The sequence below is a fragment of the Lepidothrix coronata genome, unplaced genomic scaffold (genome assembly GCF_001604755.1).
Source record: "Lepidothrix coronata isolate B3197 unplaced genomic scaffold, Lepidothrix_coronata-1.0 Scaffold25, whole genome shotgun sequence".
In the NCBI taxonomy this organism is placed as follows: domain Eukaryota; kingdom Metazoa; phylum Chordata; class Aves; order Passeriformes; family Pipridae; genus Lepidothrix; species Lepidothrix coronata.
In genome coordinates, this window is record NW_016690205.1 from 4,231,548 (window position 1) to 4,254,179 (window position 22,632).

General features: G+C 39.9%; 1 protein-coding gene across 1 annotated transcript; it reads right to left on the reverse strand.

Annotated features, from left to right (window-relative positions):
• Positions 1 to 59: 59 nt before the first annotated feature.
• On the reverse strand, positions 60 to 22,015 carry DHX32 (DEAH-box helicase 32 (putative)). The gene is made up of 11 exons (XM_017809193.1): positions 21,160 to 22,015; positions 18,421 to 18,614; positions 16,295 to 16,667; positions 15,808 to 16,053; positions 13,548 to 13,647; positions 13,273 to 13,431; positions 4,852 to 5,043; positions 3,748 to 3,897; positions 2,497 to 2,687; positions 1,472 to 1,653; positions 60 to 376 (listed from the first exon to the last, which is right to left on the reverse strand). Exons 1-11 carry the CDS (start codon positions 21,427 to 21,429, stop codon positions 181 to 183), a joined length of 2,253 nt encoding a protein of 750 aa, XP_017664682.1. The 5' UTR covers positions 21,430 to 22,015; the 3' UTR covers positions 60 to 180.
• Between the last annotated feature and the right edge of the window lie 617 nt (positions 22,016 to 22,632).

A 22,632-nucleotide genomic window follows, 5' to 3' on the forward strand; every position in this document is an offset into this window, starting at 1 on the left:
TTGTTATGAAATAATGAATGCAACTCCTTTTGTTGAGAAAAGTGCTTTTTCTTTGTGTTTCTTCTGTCAAATACATTTCTGTCAAAAGTTTGAAATAATTACATGTATTAAGGTGGGGATGTACTTTGCGTATATTGCTTTTATTTGTAGTTGTTCACTATGTCATAGTTCAGTCTAAAATCACTGAATGGCACATCTCTGTTCAGTGGGAGCCTCGGTGGGAAATTCCTCGTTTTCTTTGTTGTCATTGGTAGTTTTCTGTTCTTCCTTTGTGGTTGAAACAGGTGACAAGTGATTGATCACTTCCTGCAGAATATCTTTGCTTTCACTAGGAGGAAGATTGCTAAAATAATACTGAGGTACCAGCTCAGCGAATCTGGGGAGGAAATGAGACAAAACAGGATTATTTTTTAATTGAATTCTGAAATATTTGAATAACTATTTCCACTCATACGCAAAAGGTGATGCATAACAGCTGCAGAGTTGTTATTTCAACCCAAAATCCAACCTGTCTGTAAGAAACCAAAATTCTCTGCAAGATGTAGTAGTATTTTGTGCTTTCATTAGACTTGCATTTAATATACTCAGTCCTCACTTGAGGTGATTGTTGTTCAGTTCTCAGTGGTGCAGATGGCATTAAATAGTCATTTTCCTGGTTTGGAACATACTGGTTCAATAACATTATGAAAAAGGCTCTCCTATAAAAATGGGAAATAGAAAAGATGGGACAGGGAAATGTATATTCTTGGTGTAAAGAGATTTTTGCAGCAGGAAGACTGTAGCCTCTTGAATCCGTAGAGAGTTGATACAGGATGATTCAGCTGGCTGGGTACAGAAAACATGTTGAAAAAAAGATTTGCTGGAAAATAGGTTTTCAGGGAACAAAGACATTTCCAGCTGGGTTAGTCTGTGAGTACACTGCTCAGTTAACTCTTTGAATTTTATTTCTGTATATTTTGCTTTGTGAGAAGCTTTTGCAGCTTATAAGGTATTTTTTTCAATTGATGACAGTTACAGTGGCAGTTATTGAGACTTAGTTCAGTACCTGAACAGATCAACACATGCTGGGAAATGCAGAAGGCTGACTTAAATCATGTTTTGTTTTGCCCAAAAATAATGGTAAGGGCTGAGATCACACATCTTCCCTTTTTTAGTAGCTCTGAGCCTTAATTCAGTGAGTGTTTTGAAGGAAAATGGAACCATCAAGCAAAGCTACACAGAGTGACAGAACAATTCTGGCAACAGAGAAATAAAATTTATCCCACATATATTCACCAGTGAATATAAAAAGTGTGAAAAGCAACAATTTCTTCATCTTACAATGATGCCATCTCCTCTTGCTTGACTAGGTATGGAGATTATCCTTTTCTCTTATGCCTCTTTTACTGATGTATTGGTTTTTATCCCCACAAAGTGATGATGATGTGGTAGAGGCAGGAGGGAAGAAGCAATTTCATCATTGTTAACTTACAGATCGGGTGATATTTCAGAGACGACTCGGATGGAATTGTCTTCTGAGAGACTGAACTCGTGGAATAAAACCCACTCAGGAATCCTTCTGGTGTTGTAATAGGATGAGAAAGGATGGAGCTGGGCCACTTGTCTGTGTGTCAACATCAGGTAGTTCCCTGAGCTGTCCACATCACGAGCAATCTGAAAAAAAAAAGAATGCAGGGAGTCATCCACTGCTCAATTGATCAGTGTTTGCCTAATTATTTAAAATCAGAAATTAAACTTGCCTTCAGACACTTTCAACTGGAGAGGCTAAACCTCTTCCCAAATTTGTGTGGGAAAGCTGGGGACTGGATACCATGAAATGAGGCTTAAAGAAAATGTTCATCTGTATATTTGAAAGGAAACTCTGCAACAGATGAGGGCAGGTGAGTACATAAGTGTCTGAACTTGGCTTTGAAGGGTCTGTGTGAAAACATAAACATATATTCTTTAAGATATATACTCTTCATGGACTTTGAAATACAATGTGTGGCAGGACACTTGAAATAGTGTAGTTTGGAGGGGTCATTCTTGTGCTGAGATGAAGCACAGTGATGTGAAGGAAAACGTGTTCCAGTGAGAATAAATTAATCTTGTTTATGTTTACAATTACAATCAGAGTATTTTACTAGGCTGAGATGAAGTAAGCTGTGTATTATGTGCACCTAAATATATTCAAGTCATTTCTCTATTTCCAGGGTATTTTCACCTTCAAAAAGGAAATAATGTTTAAGAGAATGTTACAAGGTAGAAGAGTTTTTTGAGGTAAAAGAGTTCTTTAAGAGAAAGTCATATTGACAGTTTTCTTATCGCTTTTTTCTTATTCTGTGATAGCTGAACTCCAGAAAAAAGGTTGGAATGGGTGGAAGTGTTTGATACACCATGGAAAAAATGACTTTTATTCTTTTTGGTGACCAAGAGGTTTCACTAACTTAAATTCTCTGAAAGCATTCTATATGATTTAACAATGCAGCAAGATCAAACCACGGTATTTTTCCTTACGTGCATGAAGTAACCAGATAAGAGAGCTTTCTTAATGTTTAGTGCATTTTCTTTTGATCCAAAGTCTGGTTGTGAAATGGGGAGTTCAATGCGCTTCATAATCTCCACCAGCTCGGCTCTGATGATTCCTGCCATCCTCAGAGCAGGACAGCTCAGGAAATAATCCCGACACCACTTCTCAGTGCTGGACTCTGGGGAGGAAAAAACCCAGTATTTTGGCTCAAAGCAAAGTCTCGTTGATAGGTACAATCCACAGAGATCCTACTCTGAAATGCTCTCTGAGTAGAGTGAGAAATTAAAACCATTGTGGAGGGAGTAGCTGTGTCTGGACTGTCTACAGTCCTGGTAATGAGCCACACAGATGTCTTGGGCTCATTGATGTTCCTTGTAAAGTCAGTGGGCAGTTCCTGATATCCTCACTTAGTTTTATAGAACTTTAACTGTTTCTTTCTGAATAAAATCCCTCATTTGGTCTGTTAAAAGTAACAGCTTTCAAGAGAATGAGTAGCAGCTCTGTTTTTCAGGCCTTCTGGGTTCAAGCTGGGATATGGAGCTGAAATCACATCTGTAGTGCTGGTGATGGCCCTGCATTCTGGAAAAGGGCTGGTTCTCCTGGACTTCCCTTCAGCATCCAACATGACTGAATGGGAAATAATCCTACTTTCCTGTCTGAGGGTTTTACTTAGAGTGTGCAGATTTATCCCTCCATGGTCTAAGCACTGGACTCGGGTTTAATGACCCAGAGCAAGACGTTTGAGCACAGGAAAATGCTGTGAAGAGCTGCTGCTGCTGTGCAGTCCCCTGGCTTTTAGTTGGTTTCCTGTAAATGTGAACTTTACTATTTTCCATTTTTCCCTTAGCTTTTCTTTTGAGTTGACAGCTATCAAAAAACCATCAGAATTGTTGGGCTGCTGAGGGAATCGAGGCCCTCCTGAGCTGTGTTTATGTCCTTTCACATCTTAAACCTGGATTTGGGCTTTTACAGGGGGAACCATCAGTGTCACTTCAAATGACTACTGGAACAGTGCTTGGATATCCATGTTGGATGGGGGCTGCTGTCCTAGGTTATTTTCAATTAGTTAATAAACTAAAATTCATTAGCAATAGCTACTCTCATAGGTTTCTCCCTGCAAATCAGCAGTTCTGGAAGGAATCATTCAGGAAGGGTTTATGACAACAGCTGATCAGATTTTTGGCTTGTCTTTTCCAAACTGGTCCCAGTGTGCTTCTTTTTGGTATGGGCACACTCACCTTGGTTTGTAGAGCTAGCACTGACTTCCTTGAAGGCATTGAAGATGTTGATAAGAGTAAAGTGATCTCCTGCAGGGTGGGAGAATCTTCTCCAGCAGGTCAGGGCGATCTCCTCTGTCCCAGGAGGAGCGTGTAAGAAGCAATTAGGAGCTTGGAAAAAAATCAACACAGTGGTTATGTTGGTTTTTTCCTTCCTCAGTTTCCTTTGGTGTCCAGCTGCTGAAGAGCTGAACCCGCTAGGGGTTTATTTAATAGGGTTCCTCTCAGTCTCTTGTTGAGTTAATGTGTGCTGTAGACACAAAGGAAGGTGAGCAGCTTTCTCCCAGAATGCTGCCAAAAATGCCTCATAGTGGCATGATCCAATTTAGCCAGAATCCATATGGTTTATTTAATATAGAAAGAAACTAAATTTACAGCTGTAATGCCTTAATTTGCCCCTATATACTGAAAATTGTGCCTCCCAGTACATTTCACTTTTGTTGTGTCTTTGGAGGTGGTTGAACTTTTTTAAAACTAAATTGTGCCTGTGCTCAATCTTTTACATTTTTTACATGTATTTAAAAATTTTATCACAAGTTTAGGGCCACTGTTAAAAATCAACCCAGCTTGGGCATAAAGTTGGAGAACAATTAATATATGGAGAACAATGCAGCTTGATATCCTGTGGGTTTGTGACCTTCCTACCAAAGATTCCGAAGTTATGTTGGTTTTCTGACATACTTGAAGTAGAGAGACAAGTTCACAAAGTAATTCTTTGTAGGTCAACAGTTCAATATTGTTTATAATCAGAACTTCCCCTAACTTTGTCTGTAACAAATGTAGATTAATATGGGATAAGAAAGTTAATTTTGAAGGGATGTTTCTGGCAAAAGACTGGAAGCCCAGTCAGGCAGCTGAAGCATGGAAATGGAATACTACTTATGGAGTCATTACTTATATTTCATTGCACACCAAGGCAAGACTTAAAACAGCCAAAGATTTTAATGTATTTGTAATAAGCAGGATGAGAACAACAAAAATTTGCTTTTGTGGATAGACTTGGAAAGAAAGTACATGGATTTGGCAGGTGGCACAAGCCAAGCAGTAAGACATGATTTCTGGTACCTGTTACCATGGCTGCGATGGTGAGCATTTCATCCACACACTCAAATTCACACGAGGCCAGGAGTGACTTGGACAGTTGTGGGTCCAGGGGAAATTCTGACATAATAATTCCAAATTCAGAAAGGTTTCCATCGTTATCCAGGGCTGCCAGGTAATCCAGATCTTCCAAAGCCTGCATCAGGCTTTCAGGAGCTGAGAAAGAGGACAGAGAATTCCAGTTCTTGAGAATGGCTACTTAAAAATGAATGAACGCTCATTACAGTATTTCAGTTTTATATTTCCTGTGTAAAAATGATAAAAGTCAAATTCTTTTATTTGACAATAAGTAAGAAGAAAAAGTAATAGATGAACGGAAGGCTGAGAATAGTCTGGAGGAAGAAAATAAGAGGTAACACTCAGAGAGCTGTAGATAACTTGGTTGATAATTTTTATGTTGGAACAGTTTTTGTCAAAAGCCCAGACACAATGCTAAATAGTTTATTGCCCCCAGACTGTGTCAAAACTCCTTCCACTATTGGCAACCTTCAGGTGTTTTTTTGGGTGCATGTTTGTTCTTTTTAAAGAGGGGTGGTCTCATTTGAGGGGTGCTGAGAGATACAGAACAGCTATAGGAAAGAGCTTTTTAAACAGAAGACAAACAGTTACAGAAATTGTAACTATCTTATTCTTACAGGTATTTGGAGTTGGTTGCCTTTTTGTTTAATTTTTAATTTTTTTATGTAGTTTCTCATGGTGTCAGAAGAAAAATGGGAATGTAATAAAAGAAAATGTATCTCTAGCAACTGGCTGGGCTTTCTCACTCCACAAAATTAACTGTTCAATTTTCTCTTATGGGAGGCTATAACTTCCTTACAACCTCCATAGGTAGAAGTGAGAACAGTGAGGTGAAAACATAATGAAAATATAGGAAGATGTCCTGAAAGGACAGGATTGACCAAATCAATACTTAAAATTAGAACTTGAGCAGGTCTGTAGGAAATCTGATGATGATGAAAGTAGGTCCCTGTGGCCAAAGGAGCAAAGAGCTTCATGTGCATACTGGCTCCAGTCCTGGGGCTGGAGAGAGGGAACCTAAAGGCTGGGTAGAAGTTGTCAAGCCTACACTCCAAAAAGTAGTTGCTAGAGCATGAAAGACATTGGGGGAAATTTGGGAGCTTTTGAAGTGTGAAGGTTCTTTCCTCCCATCTCTTTTCAAAGGTAGATTTCTACCCCAGGTCTTACTGCAGTAGTCAATGTGTTTTATGAGTACCAGTTCATTTATATCCATAACTGCCCTCTGGTCACTGCAGCAACTCCCTCCTTATGCCAGTTTTAGGAACTGCTTGATGTATCCTCAGTTTTATGGATAACAAGTTCAATTCTAGTCCCCTTGAAGCTGGTGGCAAAAATTCCACTGCAGCAGGACTTGGCCTCATCCCCAGCCCTGGAAGTTAATGAGTGCTCTGGCAATTTGTCAGCCCTCTATGGGCTGCTGGCAGTTTGCATATTAATGTGAAAAAACCCTCAAAATAAAATAACCAAGCCCCAGCCACAGCTGCCCACCCAGGCAGGGGGTGTATTTGGACTTGTGTCTTCATTAGGTGACTAGAAGTAATTTCTTGCATTTGTTGGGAATGGGACTGTCTCTTGGCAGGCCACCTCTGATCACCGAGGTTAAAAGCAAAGCAAGGCTGTAATTAGCTGGTGGGTCCCATTTCTCCATAACACCACAGCTGCAAGAAGATCTTAAGAGGAGTTTTTTACTTCACTGGCAGTGAACTTTTAGTTTGTTGCCATCTCTCTGTAATTAACTACTTATAATCAAGTTTGATTGGGAGGCAAACAAGCACCTGTTGTTTTTAACCTTTTTCTGTTGCTAATGTCTGAAGGGAAAAAAAATGATTTGTTATTTCCCCTTACATGAGTTTTTATACAACTTCTCCAGTGTGTAAATCTGCCAGTGTTGTGGCTTCACTTTAAAACACCCAGTTTTCAGACAAATTCTCTCAGGTGTCTGTAAATTCCTGTTAAAACTGTGGACCTGCTTCACTCTCAGAATTCCTACTTCTGCCTTTACAACATGAGGGCTTTCTGTCTAGAGATAACTTTTATTGCCAGGTGTATGAGGTTTAATGGGATAAAAGATGAGCCCTTACAAAAGCTGAAGCATCTGAGAAGAAAATACTTAGGGGTTTTAAAGAAATGGAAAGTAACAGCTGATGATGACTAAGAGTCAGTGACAGGAAATAAATATCAGTGACTGAAAATACAGGGAGAGTAAAATGGTCATTCAGATACATGGTAATTACTAGGGAATCATGGAAAGCTAATTTCCAGAAATCAACAAAGGAGTTTGTGCTAGAACTTACAAAATATATGGTTATATGGCAGCCAATTTTGATCTCCTGATAGCATCAGTAATTTGCATTTTTATGCCCTAGAGTTAGTTGTCTTGAGATTTATAAGCACAAATTACTTCCCTGTCTTGGTATGAGTGTTCTGAAAATAGAAAAAGAAGACTCTTGGAGTTTTATTGCTCTAGAAAGGACAAGATAGTAAAGGATTAGAGCAGGTGAAGGAACAGTAAAAAATAAAAAATACAGAGTAGGGCTTTCAGATATGGGGCTGCATTTTGAGACACAAAATCAGTGAAAAGTCAGTGTAAGAACAGTAAGTGCTCACTGGGGAGTTTTTTATGGTGTGATCCTATTTAAATAAAAACTGTGACAAACCAAAAGTAGTGGAGATGTTTAGATATGGAAAATCCTTCTTTAAAGAAGAGTTGTGCATTGTCTTACAATTATTTCTAGCCATCAAATGTCATTATTTTTAGGGGTTTATGCCAACTCCAGTCACTGCTGAACCACAAAGCTTTGTGGCTCCACCGCTGCTTTCACAGGAGCAGAGTTAAAAAGAAGCTCTCAAGATGTGTCCTGTGCTTTCACCAAGAAACCGTCATATCCCTGGAATTTGAAAAGGTATTTCCTAATCTAATATTCTTTCCCTTATCTGTGTTCTTTGACTGCTCAAGACTGGGTTGCTCTGGGCTTGTTTCAGGAAATATGACCAGTTTTATAGAAATGCATACCCTGCTCTTGATCATTCTTAGGCTTAGGAAAGCAAATATAAAATTAATTGTCATTGTTAGCACTGAACTCATTTATCTGAGAGTCTCAAACTGCTTAAAATGATATTCTTTGTTTCAGTTTTTTGTAGCTTTGACATGAACAAGTAAATTATGTCTCTAAAGATAGCTGCACCTGTAGTCTTCTCAGTGTCACATCCCACGTGGCTGAAATTAAATGCTCGAGGTGTGACCAGATAGTATTATTATTGTTGCATAAGGAACAAGTGATTTAGGGATTTGGTCAAAGTTCACAAATAAGTGAATATTAGAGACAGGAAACTTAAATTTCATAATTTTTAATAGTCCACTTAGGATCCACAGCTCCTATGTTCCTTCTACTCTGTGCAAACATCGAGTAAGTAAAATATCTTTTCCTTGGTAGAGCTTTTCTTTCCATGGAAATAACTGTTGTAAAATTAGAGCTGACATGAATGTCAGGTGAAGGGATGTTGTCTTTAAAGAGCTGATTCACTGCCTGGCAAACAGCAAGTTTTCCAGCTCCTGTTGGGCTGAGCAACAGGAAGAACTGCCAAAGTAATTACTGCAGGGAGAACAGTTCTGGGGAATGCTGCTACTGTTTTTTAGCATTGCTCCTTGGATAGCAAACTGAAGATATGGAGAAATCTAGTGCCAAGTTTTCCTCAAATCATGCAAAGGCTTTTCTTCTCCAAGCACAGGCTTCTGTGTGCAGGTTCCATCCTGATTTTCTTTTTTCCCCTGTAACTGAGGGAGGATTTTTCATGAGTCTGTCTTGCTCTGAAGCCACTAGTTCTATGACTATTATTTTGAAATTACAGTTGATCATTAAACATTGCTTTTCCTAACTCATACTTTGCAGTCTTTCCATTCCCCCTTACGCTGCTTCATCACTCCAGCGAGACCGGTCATGGTCCCTGCTGTGTTTTCTGCCAGGAGGGACAGGCAAGGCAGAGCCTGACCTGCACTTTCCTGACAGCATACACTGAATAATATCTGCACACCAGGGATAGCACTGACTGCTTAGCAACATTTGTTTTCTGTCTGCTCTGTGTCGCCCTCAGAGCACCTACATGACTGTGCAACATGTATATCCAGAAAGAGAATCATTTAAATAGTATTATATATCATTACTGCCCTCCTTCTTCTCATTTTTCATCTTAGACCCCCAGATTGGTTTGGGTTGTGAGGGACATTCAGGCCCATCTTATTCCACCCCCTGCCATGGGCAGGGACACCTTCCACTGTCCCAAGTTGCTCCAAGCCCCGTCCAACCTGGCCTTGGACACTTCCAGGGATCCAGGGGCAGCCGCAGCTTCTCTGGGCAACCTTTTGGGATGCCCTTTGTGATACAAGCTCTAAGGAATGGGCTACTTTCAGTGGGGTGTAGACTCAGTTATTAGACTGTATTTACTGCCCTGACCCTGTTCCTGCTGCCAAGGGACAGGTTGTCCTTCCTTTCTTTGTTTGCTGTCTGGTCCTTACCTTCTCCAGTTCCTTTTATCCTTTTCCACTGACTTGTACAGCACAGACCATGACCTATGTGGCCATGTCTATGCTATCAGAAAGCTTTTCATTAGGAGACATAACACTACTTAACTGATGAAATTCAGAAATCAAACCATCAAAGAATTAACAAGTAAACTTGAGATACTAAATCTGCCATGAAGTGGTCTCTGTTGAGCAGACCTTACATGGTACATTGAGTCTCTGTCTTTGACAGTCTGTTTCTACTGAAAAAATAAGCAAACAGTTTTCTTTCCTGGAACAATTTGAAATTATACACATTTATGCAACTTTTGTTATGATGGATTTTCTAGAAATATATTCTTGGTGGGGTTGTAATAGCGCAGCTGTCAAATTTCATCGTCTCCATGACCATCAACAAATACTTTATTCTGAAAGTTGTTTATGGTAATTGTGAATGAATGCAGAATCTGCAAACTGCTTCCACCTTGATTTCTTACAGAAATTTTACACAGCTTCATCTTTATACTGATTTGCATAGTTTAAATAAGGATTTTCCAGTGATTTACAAAAACACATAACACTGCTGCAATCCATGGGACTGGAATTCTTTTGTCCCATTATAAAACACAGTAAAATCTATCTGATTAACTGATGCATATGTAAACACATCCCTGTTATAGTGGCACAGGAATTCCAGTAATGCACTTCAGAGCTGCAGTGCCAGATACATTTTCATATGGCTCATGAACCCTAAAAAGGGTAACAAGCTGCATTAGCTGCTCTCCATTATGGCATGAATTAAATGCAGCAGCTGTAAGCCTGACATGTTTGTTGCTTTCATAATGCAGTAATGAGTCAGAGTTAATCCCAGCTTTTATTTTTCCTCAAAGAGCAGAGGAACAAAACCTCTCGTGCACATTGTTGCTGAGCAGAAATAAAATGTTTTACTGATGTAATTTTTACTTCTTATCTGCTGTATGTTCTCTCCTTCACGTGCAGGAAATGGACTGTGAAGTACTTGGAATTCTTGCTTTGAATTTCAGTGTCCTTCTGATTAGTTTAATCACCAGTTCCTGTCCATACCTTACTCATCTCAGTGAAAACATTATTCTGTTTAGGAGAAGTTCAGCATGGATTAAAAAAAACCCCAAACCTCCATCTGTTCCTTTGCAAAGGAAAGGTGAGAATGTGAGTTGGGCAGAAAGGGTCCAGAGGAAAACCTGTGGCACATGGGAGATGCTGCAGTGTCTTAACTCCCTTTACTCAAAGGGAAATACAGTCCAAGGAGGTGAAGAGACATGGAATAGTCAAACTCATGCCAGGGAATTGAAACTAGATGATGTTTAAGTCCCTTCCAACCCAAAACCATTCTGTGATTCTATGATAGATAATGAAGCCTTTTTGGGAAGGTAAAATCTCCTGCTCAGGAGAGGACACTTTCCATCTCTGAGAGCTCTTCTCTTTGCCTCCTCTGCATCACTGTTCTGCAGCACATAGCCCAGAGAAGGTGTAACATCTATTTGACCTTATAACTAGCAATAAAAACCTTCAGAGCTCCCTTGTAACTGGGTACCAGTGATATTTGGAGCTGGGCAGCAGGGGCTCCATGGTGCGATTTTAGAGTCAGTCTATTTTATATATTTATATATATCTATTTGTATAAATATGCTGGATTTTAACTACTGGAGATCAGTAGTTGAGTATCTGTGGCTGGTTGGGTCTATCTTGGCACAGAATGAGAAAACTTGGGCTTTCACAAGCTGGGATCATTGACCCAAAGCTCTTGTGAAGATGAAGGACCCAAATTCCATCCCGGGAAGTGTCCAACACCAGGTTGGATGGGGCTTGGAGCAACCTGGACTACTGGAAGGTGTCCCTGCCCATGGTAGGGGGTGGAACTGGATGATCTTTAAGGTCCCTTCCAACTCAAACCATTCTGGGGTTTATGTGCTTGAAAGCCTGACGTGTGTTTTGAGTTCTGTAAGTTGGTCTAATACAATAACTGACTCCCCTTACAAATTCCTTCCTTCAGCATTCCTGTTCCTTTCAGACAAATGTGTTTCACAGCAGGTCCTTCAGACTGTGCTCTGATCATGTCAGGTTTACAGGGGGGATTGTGGTGGGGGATCAGTTTAAGTACCAGTAGGAGAAAAGTTCATTGCCTGCTCTGAAGTGGAGAGAAAGCCAATGTGTGACCTATCCTAGGATATATGAAGAGCTGTACTAGACCATTACAGCTCTGTCTCAAATGTTTAATTGTGTGTGGCCTAAGATGGGAAGGAGACCAGGAAATGGTGCAGACTTTCTCATCTCCTGTCTGGGGACCCCTACAGAGTTTGTGGGATTTTTCCTTTGTTCAAACAGTTTGTCTGACATTCCTCACACTGTTTCAGTAATTCCTAAAACTATTCAATACTCGACCTCACACTTTTAGACTAGTTAGCACAAACTTTTTCATATTTAACGCCCATCCAAGTAAAGCTCATGCATTCACCAAATGCCTTCCTGATTTGTACCCATCAACACAATGCTTTTCTTCAGCTGCATTATCCAAAATACAGCCAAAACTTACAATCCCTACATCTGTGAAATCCTTAAACGCCTCTAGCATTTAATTTTCTCTGAATGCCTTCTCCACTGTGTCTTTAAATCCCAAAATGTGAATGCTTTTCCTGGTATAATTTTACTAATTCGTTCTACAGTTCGAGAACAACTTTCTTCGTATCCAGTAAAAAACCTGACATGTTTTAGTATATTTTTTGTAGTAAAATACATTTTAAATTTGGGTGGAAGACAGCTGTATTCCATAAGCATTTTCCATGCAGGTTTCCTAGATTCAACACAGGAGGTGACACTCACAAGGACAAAATACTTTGATTCGCGTCAGCTTTTGCACAGACTGGCAATGTTTTCTCATATGTCTTTTAGGCATGTTTCTGCTAAATAGGCAAACAAGAGAAAAGTAGAATACATTCTTCTTAAAAATTCCACTTCCAATCTATTGCAGCACCCAATAGTGGGAGTTAAACTCTCTATTATTGATTAATTGCAGAGCACAACATGTAGAAGACAAGTGATTGTTTCAGATTCGTGTGTGTCCAAGAAGAAAGGCAGGATAATACAAGAATTATTCCTATTTGGACTGGACAATTATCTGGAATTAAGCCATTATCCACCCCAGACCAATGAAACCAGTGCTATTTCCTTCACTTTAATGGGTTTAAAATCAACAACAGGATTTGCTGGGTGTTTTGATAGGCCAGAACAGAGAATACTCTTCTACAGAAAAAGTCCTAAGTTATGAAGTCAGGAGAAAAAAAAGCAACTTCCTTCACACGCTTACATCAAAATTCAGTGTATTCCCTGTCTAGCACTGCAAGTTTATTTGGGTTTATTTTAAAAAGAATATTGTCCTTAAGTAACAGCTCATTGTAAATTTGAGGTGGGAGATGCTGGAGGATAAGAAGGAAGCTCATTTCCTCCACATATATCCCCCAGGTAACAACAGTGCTTTATTTGGGTTGTAAACTTTTGATTAAAGGAATCTATTTTGTTGGATATCTGTACAATGGGACACACATTTTCTTTGTGGGTTCCGGGAAAATAATATGAAACTTAGATGAGAAGATATTTGGAATATTGATTTTTTTTTTTTTTTCACTCCAATTCCATTCAGATACTTTATGGTATTTTTTTTAAGTGCAGCTATTAAATTGGGAACTGTTGTAGCAGGTAAGTGGTAAAAGCAGAGTAACATTATTACAAGTACTTGAATAAAAAACTATACTGTGAGTAACAGGGCAAAACTAATGTTTAAATACCTTCAAAAATAATAATAAAAAGATGAAAAATTGGAGCATCTCCCTTACCTGGGCTGCTTATGAAGTCACAGTGTGCAAAGCCAGCAATGTCCATCCTCTTCAGGAAGAGCACCAGGCTGGTTAAGTTGGATTCCTGCACTTTGGCTGGGACATGTGGTTTCATTTCTTTGTCTGCAAATTCCTCAGGATACAAACAGAAGAGTTTGCCTGGAAGAGATTTCAGGAAAAATTACCTTTTTTTAATTTTTTTTTCCCTCGCATTGCAGTTTGATTCTATTAATAATTTGAGCTAATGGATGTAAATGTTGAGCTGATAATTCTACCTGATGGAGACATGCCCAGAATTTGTTTATGCATCTCTGCTTGACTTTTGCTGATAGGCTGGGTTAGAACAGAGTCTGCTCTGATTCTAGGATTGTACACCTTTAAATGAAAGAGATATTAAGCATCAGATAAGTACAAGAAGGCTACAAAGATATTAATGGTCTGTATTGAATTCTTCTCTAGGTCATTTTACAGAAAGTGTCGTAACAGTTTCATTTCTTTTTATGTCACCGGCTTGGAAATGAGAGTAGTCAGCACTGACAAAATGAGAGTTTTGCAGTACTCCAAATGTGCTCTAAGATAAATGTCTTTTTTCTGAAGAAATGCACCTTACTAAAGCAGAAAATGGTGTCATCTAGAAAAGCATCAAAAAAGTTATTTATTTCTTCCAATAACAGTCTAATAACATTTTGTTCCATAACTCCAGATTTTTGTCTTAACACTGAAATCTGACAATTCAGTACAGGAGACAGCAGCTGTATTAAAGATGTACAATGCCCTGTTTCTTTTTTTTTTTCTTAATTATACCTTATTTTGATTAAACTGAGGAGCTGATTCACTCTCTGTTCTGGCCACCAATGACGTCCATAACCCCCACAGTGTACAGCAAGACATAAAAGGGATGTTTGGATAAGGCAACTTTTTAATCATGATATCTGAAATATCTTTGTCTCCTATAAGCAGGGTCTTATTAAAAAAAAATATCCTTCAGTGCAGGGGACAATTTCTTTTCCTCCAGGTAAATATCCCAGCTGTAAGACTTAGGTGGGATTTTGTTTTGCACTAAACTTTCCCTGTTCTCTCAATATTCATCTGACTTTCAGCCACACGGGTTGGATGTGTTTGAATTGCTGAGGGACGAATGTTACAGGACTAAACTTCAGCTGTTAGGACAAAATAATTGAATTAAAGGTAAGAATGTCATAACCAATAGAGGTGTTTTGATGGCTGTCAGGACTGCTGGAACTGGTTTGTTCCCATTGCTTCGTATTTTAGATTCACAGAAGTCTGGAAGCACTGAATTTTACTTTGGGCTTCAGGTTAACTGTGGAAATGAGATTCATTTTTGGCACCCAAAAAACCTGGAGTTTTAGAAATAAGTTGGCTTATCATGGTCTAATTGAAAACTGCTTTTAGGCTCTTCTTTCTTGCACACCAAAGTAGGACTTTTTTTTAGCTTGACTGGTGTATGACTTAGTTTATAACCCCCATATGAGAACCTTTAAAAATGACAGGGTTTTGCAATGAAAATGAAAGGTCCTGGTAGTTCACAGGCTTCTCCCTGAACTGTTTTCAGAGCTAATCAGGATTATTAACCCTGCTCCAAGATTTTAGGAACGCTTGACTTCAATTTTGGTTATTCCACCTTGTATTATAGAAAGCAATTGTATTATATTGTTTCTTTTGCCTATTACTGCAATATTTATTTTGACTAGGAGGCCATGTGGGACGGTTACAAAGTCTGTAGTAGTGCAGCTTTCAAACTCATGTGTAATGACATGTGCCTACATAGTTACTCATTCTTTAGTTCATCAGTTTTGTACGAATGAAAGAAATGAGATGTTTTTTGCAGCTGCACTAGTCCTTCCCAGGGTGGGAAACAAAAACTGAGGGCATATTTAGAATAAACTCTAAAAATTCAAAGGTTAATTAGGTAAATTGCAGCATTTTGAGGTATTTGGATGGTAACACACATCCAGAAGGAGCACAAGCAGCTTTAAAAAAGGAGAGTTTCCCTGTGTGAGCATCCCGTGGTGTTACATGGTTATGGCACTACATGGATTATTAACTCATTAAACAAAGAATGAGGTTGATCTACCAAATCAGGAAATCTGCCAGTAGGTACCCAAGAACTGATTGTATTTTGTTTTAACCATAAGATACTGAAGAGATAGTTAGGACCAAAACTAAAGTGAGATACATGACCTGTCATTGGTTTGGTGCTCAAATGAGTGGCAGTTTCATCTGGGTGTGTTAATCTGGCTTTAGAAACTTGAAATTTTTGGTTTCTGACTGAATTTAGGAAGTAATTGTGACTTCTTGCTTGGTTTTCACATGAGCTATCCATGAAAGTTATGTAGATTTTATTAATTTGTATCTTAAAAATACGAAAGAACCTGATTTATGACAGAAAAGAAAAATATATGATCCTTTTGTAACCATTTTTATCAATCTGAGCTGCACATTTCCCTTTCCCCCACCCTGAAAAAGCCCCTCTGCACAGCTCATTTCTGACAGATTCTAATTTGCTTTACTGACCTTTCTTCTTTCAACACCGACATCGATGACAAAGGTCACGTTTTTAATCCAAATCAAAGATTGTCCAAAGCTTGTGGTGAGCAGCACTTTCCTCCTGTATTTTTTGCAGCATTTCTGTTTGTCTGGCGTTGGTTTGGGAATTGGGTCTTGCTTTGTGGGGTATAAGGGGATGGGGATGAGTTCGCCAAGGTCAGGGTTTAAATTAGGCTGCTCCTGTCTGATCATTTGATAAGCTTTTTCAATTTCCTGTAATCAAGAGAAATGCATTTTTCCTCATGAAACGATTATGTTCTTACTCGAATTGCAATATATAAAATTATCAAAGTATTCACAAACCTCCCTACTTTACCTTAATTATTATATTTAAGAAGATACATTTTACAGGTCTTAGGCACTGGCAATAAGATTTTTATAGGCCACCTAAAAACACAAATGTAAATAATTTCTTGATTAAACCCAGAAATAATAGAGTAGGTCAATCCCTTACCTGTTCACACGCCAGGAAGATCACAATGTTCCCCTTCTCCTTGGTGTGGTGGATCTCGAGGAGCAGCCTCAGGGCAGCCCCAAAGAGGTCCCTGTGGGTGGAGCAGGAATACACGACCTCAGCGTGGTGCTTTGTCTCCACCCGGATCACGGGAACGCCGCCACAGTAATCCTGCAGAGTGCTGCACATGTGGGGGGCAGTGAGGACCACCAGCCTCAGCTCTGGCCTTGCTGTCAGCACATCTTTGAGAAGGCCAAGCAATGCATCTGTTGCAACAGTCCTTTCGTGCACGTCGTCCAGGATAATAACCCCGTAATAGCTCAGGAGGGGCGTGGACATCATTTCCCTCTGCAGCATATCATCTGTACAGTATCTGCAACACAGAAACAGAAAACTCTGCAAAGTGGCTTGGAATATTCAGTCAGGGGCTTGGGGACGGCTTGGTTCTGTCTGTTCTAACAAGAAAGATTTCATAAGGCACAGTCTCAGCTCCATGCTTAAATCCTTCTTTAAGTAGCCACACACTCGGTGAGATTCAATGGCACTCAGTGGCACTGTGGTTGAAAGGATGCTCCAGGCAAAAGAAATATTTCTGCCCTAAAATCATGACTTGTGTTGCCTTTTATCTTCCAAACTATCTAAGCATATTACACACCACAAACAATTCCTGAGCTTGGAACTAATAGTTTCAGAGGAGGAAAAGAAGGAGCACGTGAGGCAGTGCCAGAACCAAGATGAGAGATTAATCCATACCCTCACTTTTGTCCCTGTTATTCCTGCTCCTGAAATTCTTTTTAAAGGATGTTATTTTTTTGTTGTGTTGCTCAGCAGGACTTTGAAATTTTGAACCAGGTTTCAATGTGTGAGAGGACAGGATTCATCTCCCTTTCCCAGCTGGAGCAGCTGCAGGAAGTTGTGCTGCTGGATGAGGTTTACAGCGTTCTCCGTGAAAAGAGAAAGGATGTGCAAAAGGCAGAGTGGCTGAAATTGATTTTCAGAAGGGGTGAGTATCCTCTTCCCCGCTGGAAATCAGTGGCTGGGAAAAAGGCTTGTGATCTAGTTTTGTGCCTGCCATGTTAAGGAACCAGAGAAAATAACTCTCCTATCTTTCTGGGAGGCTCAAAAGCTGAATCCCTGTGCTGCTGGTGTCACCTGCCTATAGTTAATACATTAAGTGCATTTCTTATCTCTTAAATATCCTCCCAAATACTTTTTTCTCTTGTTACTGAATGTACCATCATCTAGCCATGATTTTGGATGGCTTTTGAATTCCAGCTTTACTTTGAGACAGATTATCCCACGTTCTCTTATGATAATGAACATTCCTCTCCTGGAAAATAGAGGAGACAAAAGTAGAGAAAAAAAAAGGAAGTCACTCAGGTGCTTGATGAAGTTTTACCCACTTAAATCTCTACTATGATTTTTAGCACCTTCAAACCCATTACTGCTTCTTGATTGATCACAAATCTGCATTTTAAAGTATTATACATAGCTGTATAAAGCAGTGTTGGGTTTCTTTGTTTTCAAGAGCTAAGAACTGCAGAGCTTCAGCTGCAAACTTTTGCACTTGCAAGGAGCTGTGAGCTACACATTAATCACAAAATCACAGAATGTGCTGAGTTGGAAGGGACCCACAAGGATCATCGAGTCCAACCCTTAGCATCAGGACCATCCCCAAGAGTCACACCCTGTGCCTGAGAGCATCATCCAAACACTTCTTGAGCTCTGTCAGCCTTGGTGCTGTGCCCACTGCCCTGAGGAGCCTGGTCAGTGCCCAACCACCCTCTGGGGGAAGAACTTTTTCCTGATATCCAACCTAAATCTCCCCTGAAACAACTTGAGGCCATTCCCTGGGTCCTGTCCCTGGTCCCCACAGAGCAGAGCTCAGTGCCTGCCCCTCCTGAGGAAGTTGTAACTGCAGTGAGGTCTCCCTTCAGTCTCCTCTTCTCCAGCCGAACACACCAAGTGCCCTCAGTGTCCTCACATGGCTTCAAATCAAGGCCCATCTTTGTTGCCTCCTTTGGACACTCTCTCATGGCTTCATAGCTTCCTTATATTGCGGTGCCCAAAACTGCACACAATATTCAAGGCGAGTCTGAAGGCCTTAAAACCCCACATGCACTGACCTCAGGATAGTTTCTGGCGTGCAGCAGCTTTCAAAAGGGATGAGATACCCCACTTCATGGCCGAGGTTGACATCCATCTCATCAGCCACACGCAGGGCCAGCCTCACCGCCGTCTGCCCGTGCGCCTGCGCACACACCACCACGCCGTGCTGGTAGCGGGCAGACAGGCAGTGCTCGGCACACCACTGAGGGATCTGCAGGGAAACAGGGAAAAAAACCACCAGGATGTAGTGTTTAGCATGTTTAACAGAGGCTGTAATTCAGCAGCTGACAGCGTAGAACAACTAAATCAACGCGAGCACCCGCTGCGCTCGCTCGGAAATCGTCTGCCCTGATAAATGTCAGCGCTTGGAATCTCGTAAGTGCTCAACAGGAATGAGAAGGTTGACCTGGGAATTTCTCAACTGGACTCAGATTAGCTTTAATATATTGCAGAAGGGACAGAATTGGCCTCCAGGGAGGAGGTGGCACCAGCAGTGTCGTAATAAGGACCTGCTGGTGGATCCAGCGTGTTTAGAGCAGTTGTTATCAGGGGCTGCTGACAGGAATAAACCTGCTCGTGTTATATCATATCCATAGAAACACGTCCCACAATGAACAGGACTTCAAACTGACAAATGCCACAGTAAATATATGTAATTTCATATGAATTACTCTGCAAACAGTGATCACTGAAACTTGAACTGCTCCAGCAGCTTGCACAGCAGTGCTCTAATTTATAGATTTACATAAAATCAACGCTGGAAAATATTCATGTGTTATTGTCATGAGAAAGTCCAATTGCATTATAAATATTATTTTAGTGAAAGTATTAGATTTCAAATCCTTTACTTAATTAACATATAAGATCAGGTGCATCAGCCATAAATACTTTATTCAGTATAGTTATATATGTATTTCTAAAAATGTTTAAAAACCAACCAGCAACGTGTTGCATCTTATTCAATTTGTTTAAGGGCAATTTAAAAGCTAACATTTTTTACCAAGTAGTTTATTATTATACAAAGTTTGGTGTGTATAAATTACAGTCAGTAACAAGAAAGACTGCTCTCCAAAAGTCATTCCAGGCACCAGGTGGGTGTGTGTCACTTTTATAGGAACATAGGAATTTTCAGTGGGAAGTGTGATATCTCTAGTTCAATATGTGATCTCCAGCAGTGTCCAGCATCAAAGTCTCTGGCAGGTATGAGATGCCCTTCAACAGCAATTATCCCACAGCTTTACCTGCAGGAAAGTTTTCTCCTGTTCCCAATCACAAACAATAATATTGTGGCTTCTAACACTTGCTTGGAAATTCTCTGTTTACTATGGCAACAGACTGAGATTGTTATACATTGTCAGAGCAGAATTTGATAGTCCTGGTTGATGTTTGTGTGCTTAGAATCAACTGACATCTTGGCTTCAGTGATGTCTTCGCATGAGCTCTGCAAAGTAATTTTGTGTTCTTGGAAAAAGTGTTGGCTCCTGGCTGAAGGGAGGGAAACTATTAATTCTCCCTGAGAAACAGCCCTACTGATTTCAATCCTTCATTCCCTGAGTACTTTTATCACCTTCATTTGTGACCTGACAGCAAATCCACTGTATGTCTTTCCTGATGTAGCACTAATCAGAACGAGAACACACTTCCCAAGTAAGAGTATGCATTGAATCCAAAACAGGCATTGCAGAGTTTGCCATTTCCACTGCAGTTCAGTGTGATGATGGACAAAAAGAAGCAAAAAAAGGCAAGTTTAGTCATGATTAAGGAGAAGGCAACAAAATTCCCAAAATTAACAAAAGAATGGCCAGCCAAACGTAGAAGGAATTATTTACTGCTAAAATACTAAACCTTAGATAAGTCCTAAAGTATTTTACACTTGGTCCATGTGCAGATGGTGGAATTTCAGGAAGGAAAGATTTCAGCAGATACATTCTGTAATACATTTAGAAGTGTACATTTGGTACGTTTTCATGTTGAGATGTTACATTGGGATATAAAAACAAAACAAAAATGAACAGTGAACATACTGGTGGGTACAATAATATTTTATACAGAATTTTTCTAAGGCTGTGTGTATATTTGGTTCTGGATTTTATACTGTAGCAGTTCATGCATGTGGTCTGCAGTGTTCAGAAAGGGCTTGATATTTTTAAATTTAGTATTTAATACAGAAAAGTTGTAGTTTGAGATTTTTATTAGTTGTTTATGAGCATCTGAGACAATCTGAGAAGTGTTACTCTTGAACTTATCTTACCCTGAACCCTAAAAACACCATCAACCAAAATTGCTTGTAACAGACAAACATAAAGTACCAATTTTTGGCGAACATTTAAAGAAGGTTGTTTAAATGTTTCATAAATTTTAAATCCATGTTTGACTGCACTGATGTTTATTCACCTCCTGTATTTCACTTTCCCTCTCTGGCCTTAATACCTCAGATTACAATAGTTGGCTGCACATCTGTTTCTGCACTGAGAACTGCTAAACTCAATACAACTGTGTGTGTTGCATCTCTTCAGAACTGGGTGCTTTTATTCTGCAATACCAGACAGTTCTCAGCATAACACATACAAGGAAAATATAAATTTGGATATTGATGTGCCCAATACAGGGCAACAGCTGTGCATACTGAATTATTGCAAAATTATTTTTTAAGAATATATAGTATTAGTGAAATAGTTATAGCAAAAGAAAAGTGGACAGCATTAAATGTTCTGAAAATAATTTAAAAAACCCCCAACCAAGTCTGTTGTACTGACCTGGGAACTCTTGCCAGTCTTAGCATCTCCTGCCACCATCACAATTTGATTATGAAGCAAACTTTCCATGAAAGTATATTTCTCTTTCCATATTGGAAGCTCTTCTCTCTCTTTCAGAAGTTTATAATAACGGGAGGAGTAAGGCAAGCCATCAAAAGGATTAAGCTCTAAATCTTCTCCACATACAAGTATTTCCTCTTCATCACCATCACTGCTGTCAAGTAACTCTGAAAAGCAGTGATTTTCTGGAGAAAAGGCTAAAACCTCCATTTTTCTTGCATAAATTATTCCCAGCAAAAACACATTAGTAGTGGAAGGAGTCCTTTGTGTACTGATGGATCATTCTGGCTCCCTAAACCTGAGGAAATCCATTTTTCCTTGCCCCAGGATTAGTATTTCGCAGCTCTTCGGTTTAAAAGTTCAGTCTTGGGCTCCAGCTGCCTTTGTGGTCTGCTTGTCCCACTCCAGGTGGCTTAATAACCTTGAGAAAATACATTTAAAAAAATCATCCAAACTCTTCAAAGCCACGATGATTAAACCCAAAGATGTTAAAGAGAAGCTGAGTAGCTTTTGCACTCCAGTAGCCTGTGAAGTCCCGGTGTGTCCGCTCTTGTCTGCTCTGGCTGGGCCAGGCTGGAGAATAATTGGGAAAGAGCACTCTGAGCCTGACCTTTATCGCTCCTGCTGCCGTGAATAGGAGGCTCTGGAGCACTTATTGTGATTGCAGGGATGTCATGTGGGAGGCTAATCCCGGCACAATGGGCTTCACCCCTGGGTGCTGCAACAACAGCGAGCGGGGAGGCGACGGAAAGAGTCCGTCGGGAACAGCCAGCGCTCTGGGTTTGTGTTGTTTGCAGGGTTTTAGCAAGTCAGAGCGGTAAAGAGTCGTTTTATATACTCTGTGTATTAGCTCAGGGATCTTGCAAGGCTCTGACAGCTTTTGCCACTGTTAAAATATGCTTAATATGTTAAAACAAAGCAGAGCAAGTCCAGTTCTAACCCTCCAAGGGCACCAGGAGTGGCCTTGAAAGATGGTGGAAGAAAAACTTACTGACGTAAAGTGACTCCAACTCTTGGGGCTCAAAAGTAACAAAATAGTGTTTCCTAATCTTGACTGATCTGTACTGCAAGACAAATATTAAATAACATTTGTTATTTTAGCTCCAGAGGCAAGTGTCCTGCTGAATAATGATGCTGATAATGTCTTGATGAACAGACTGGGAGCACAATGCTTGGATGCTTTTTCTATATCAGGCTTTTTCTGCACTAAGTAATAGAATGAAAGTTATTGCCTCTTCTTACAAATTTTTCTTGTTTCATAGCTTTGGACCATCTTGGCTATGACGCCCTAAATGCAGCTTCTGATGGCAACAGCACAGGAAACCAGAGAAGGAGGAGAAACTCTTTTGTTCAGCAGCCTGGATATCTCAGTACAAACGAGATAAGTCTAATTATATGCCTGTGCTGCTCACG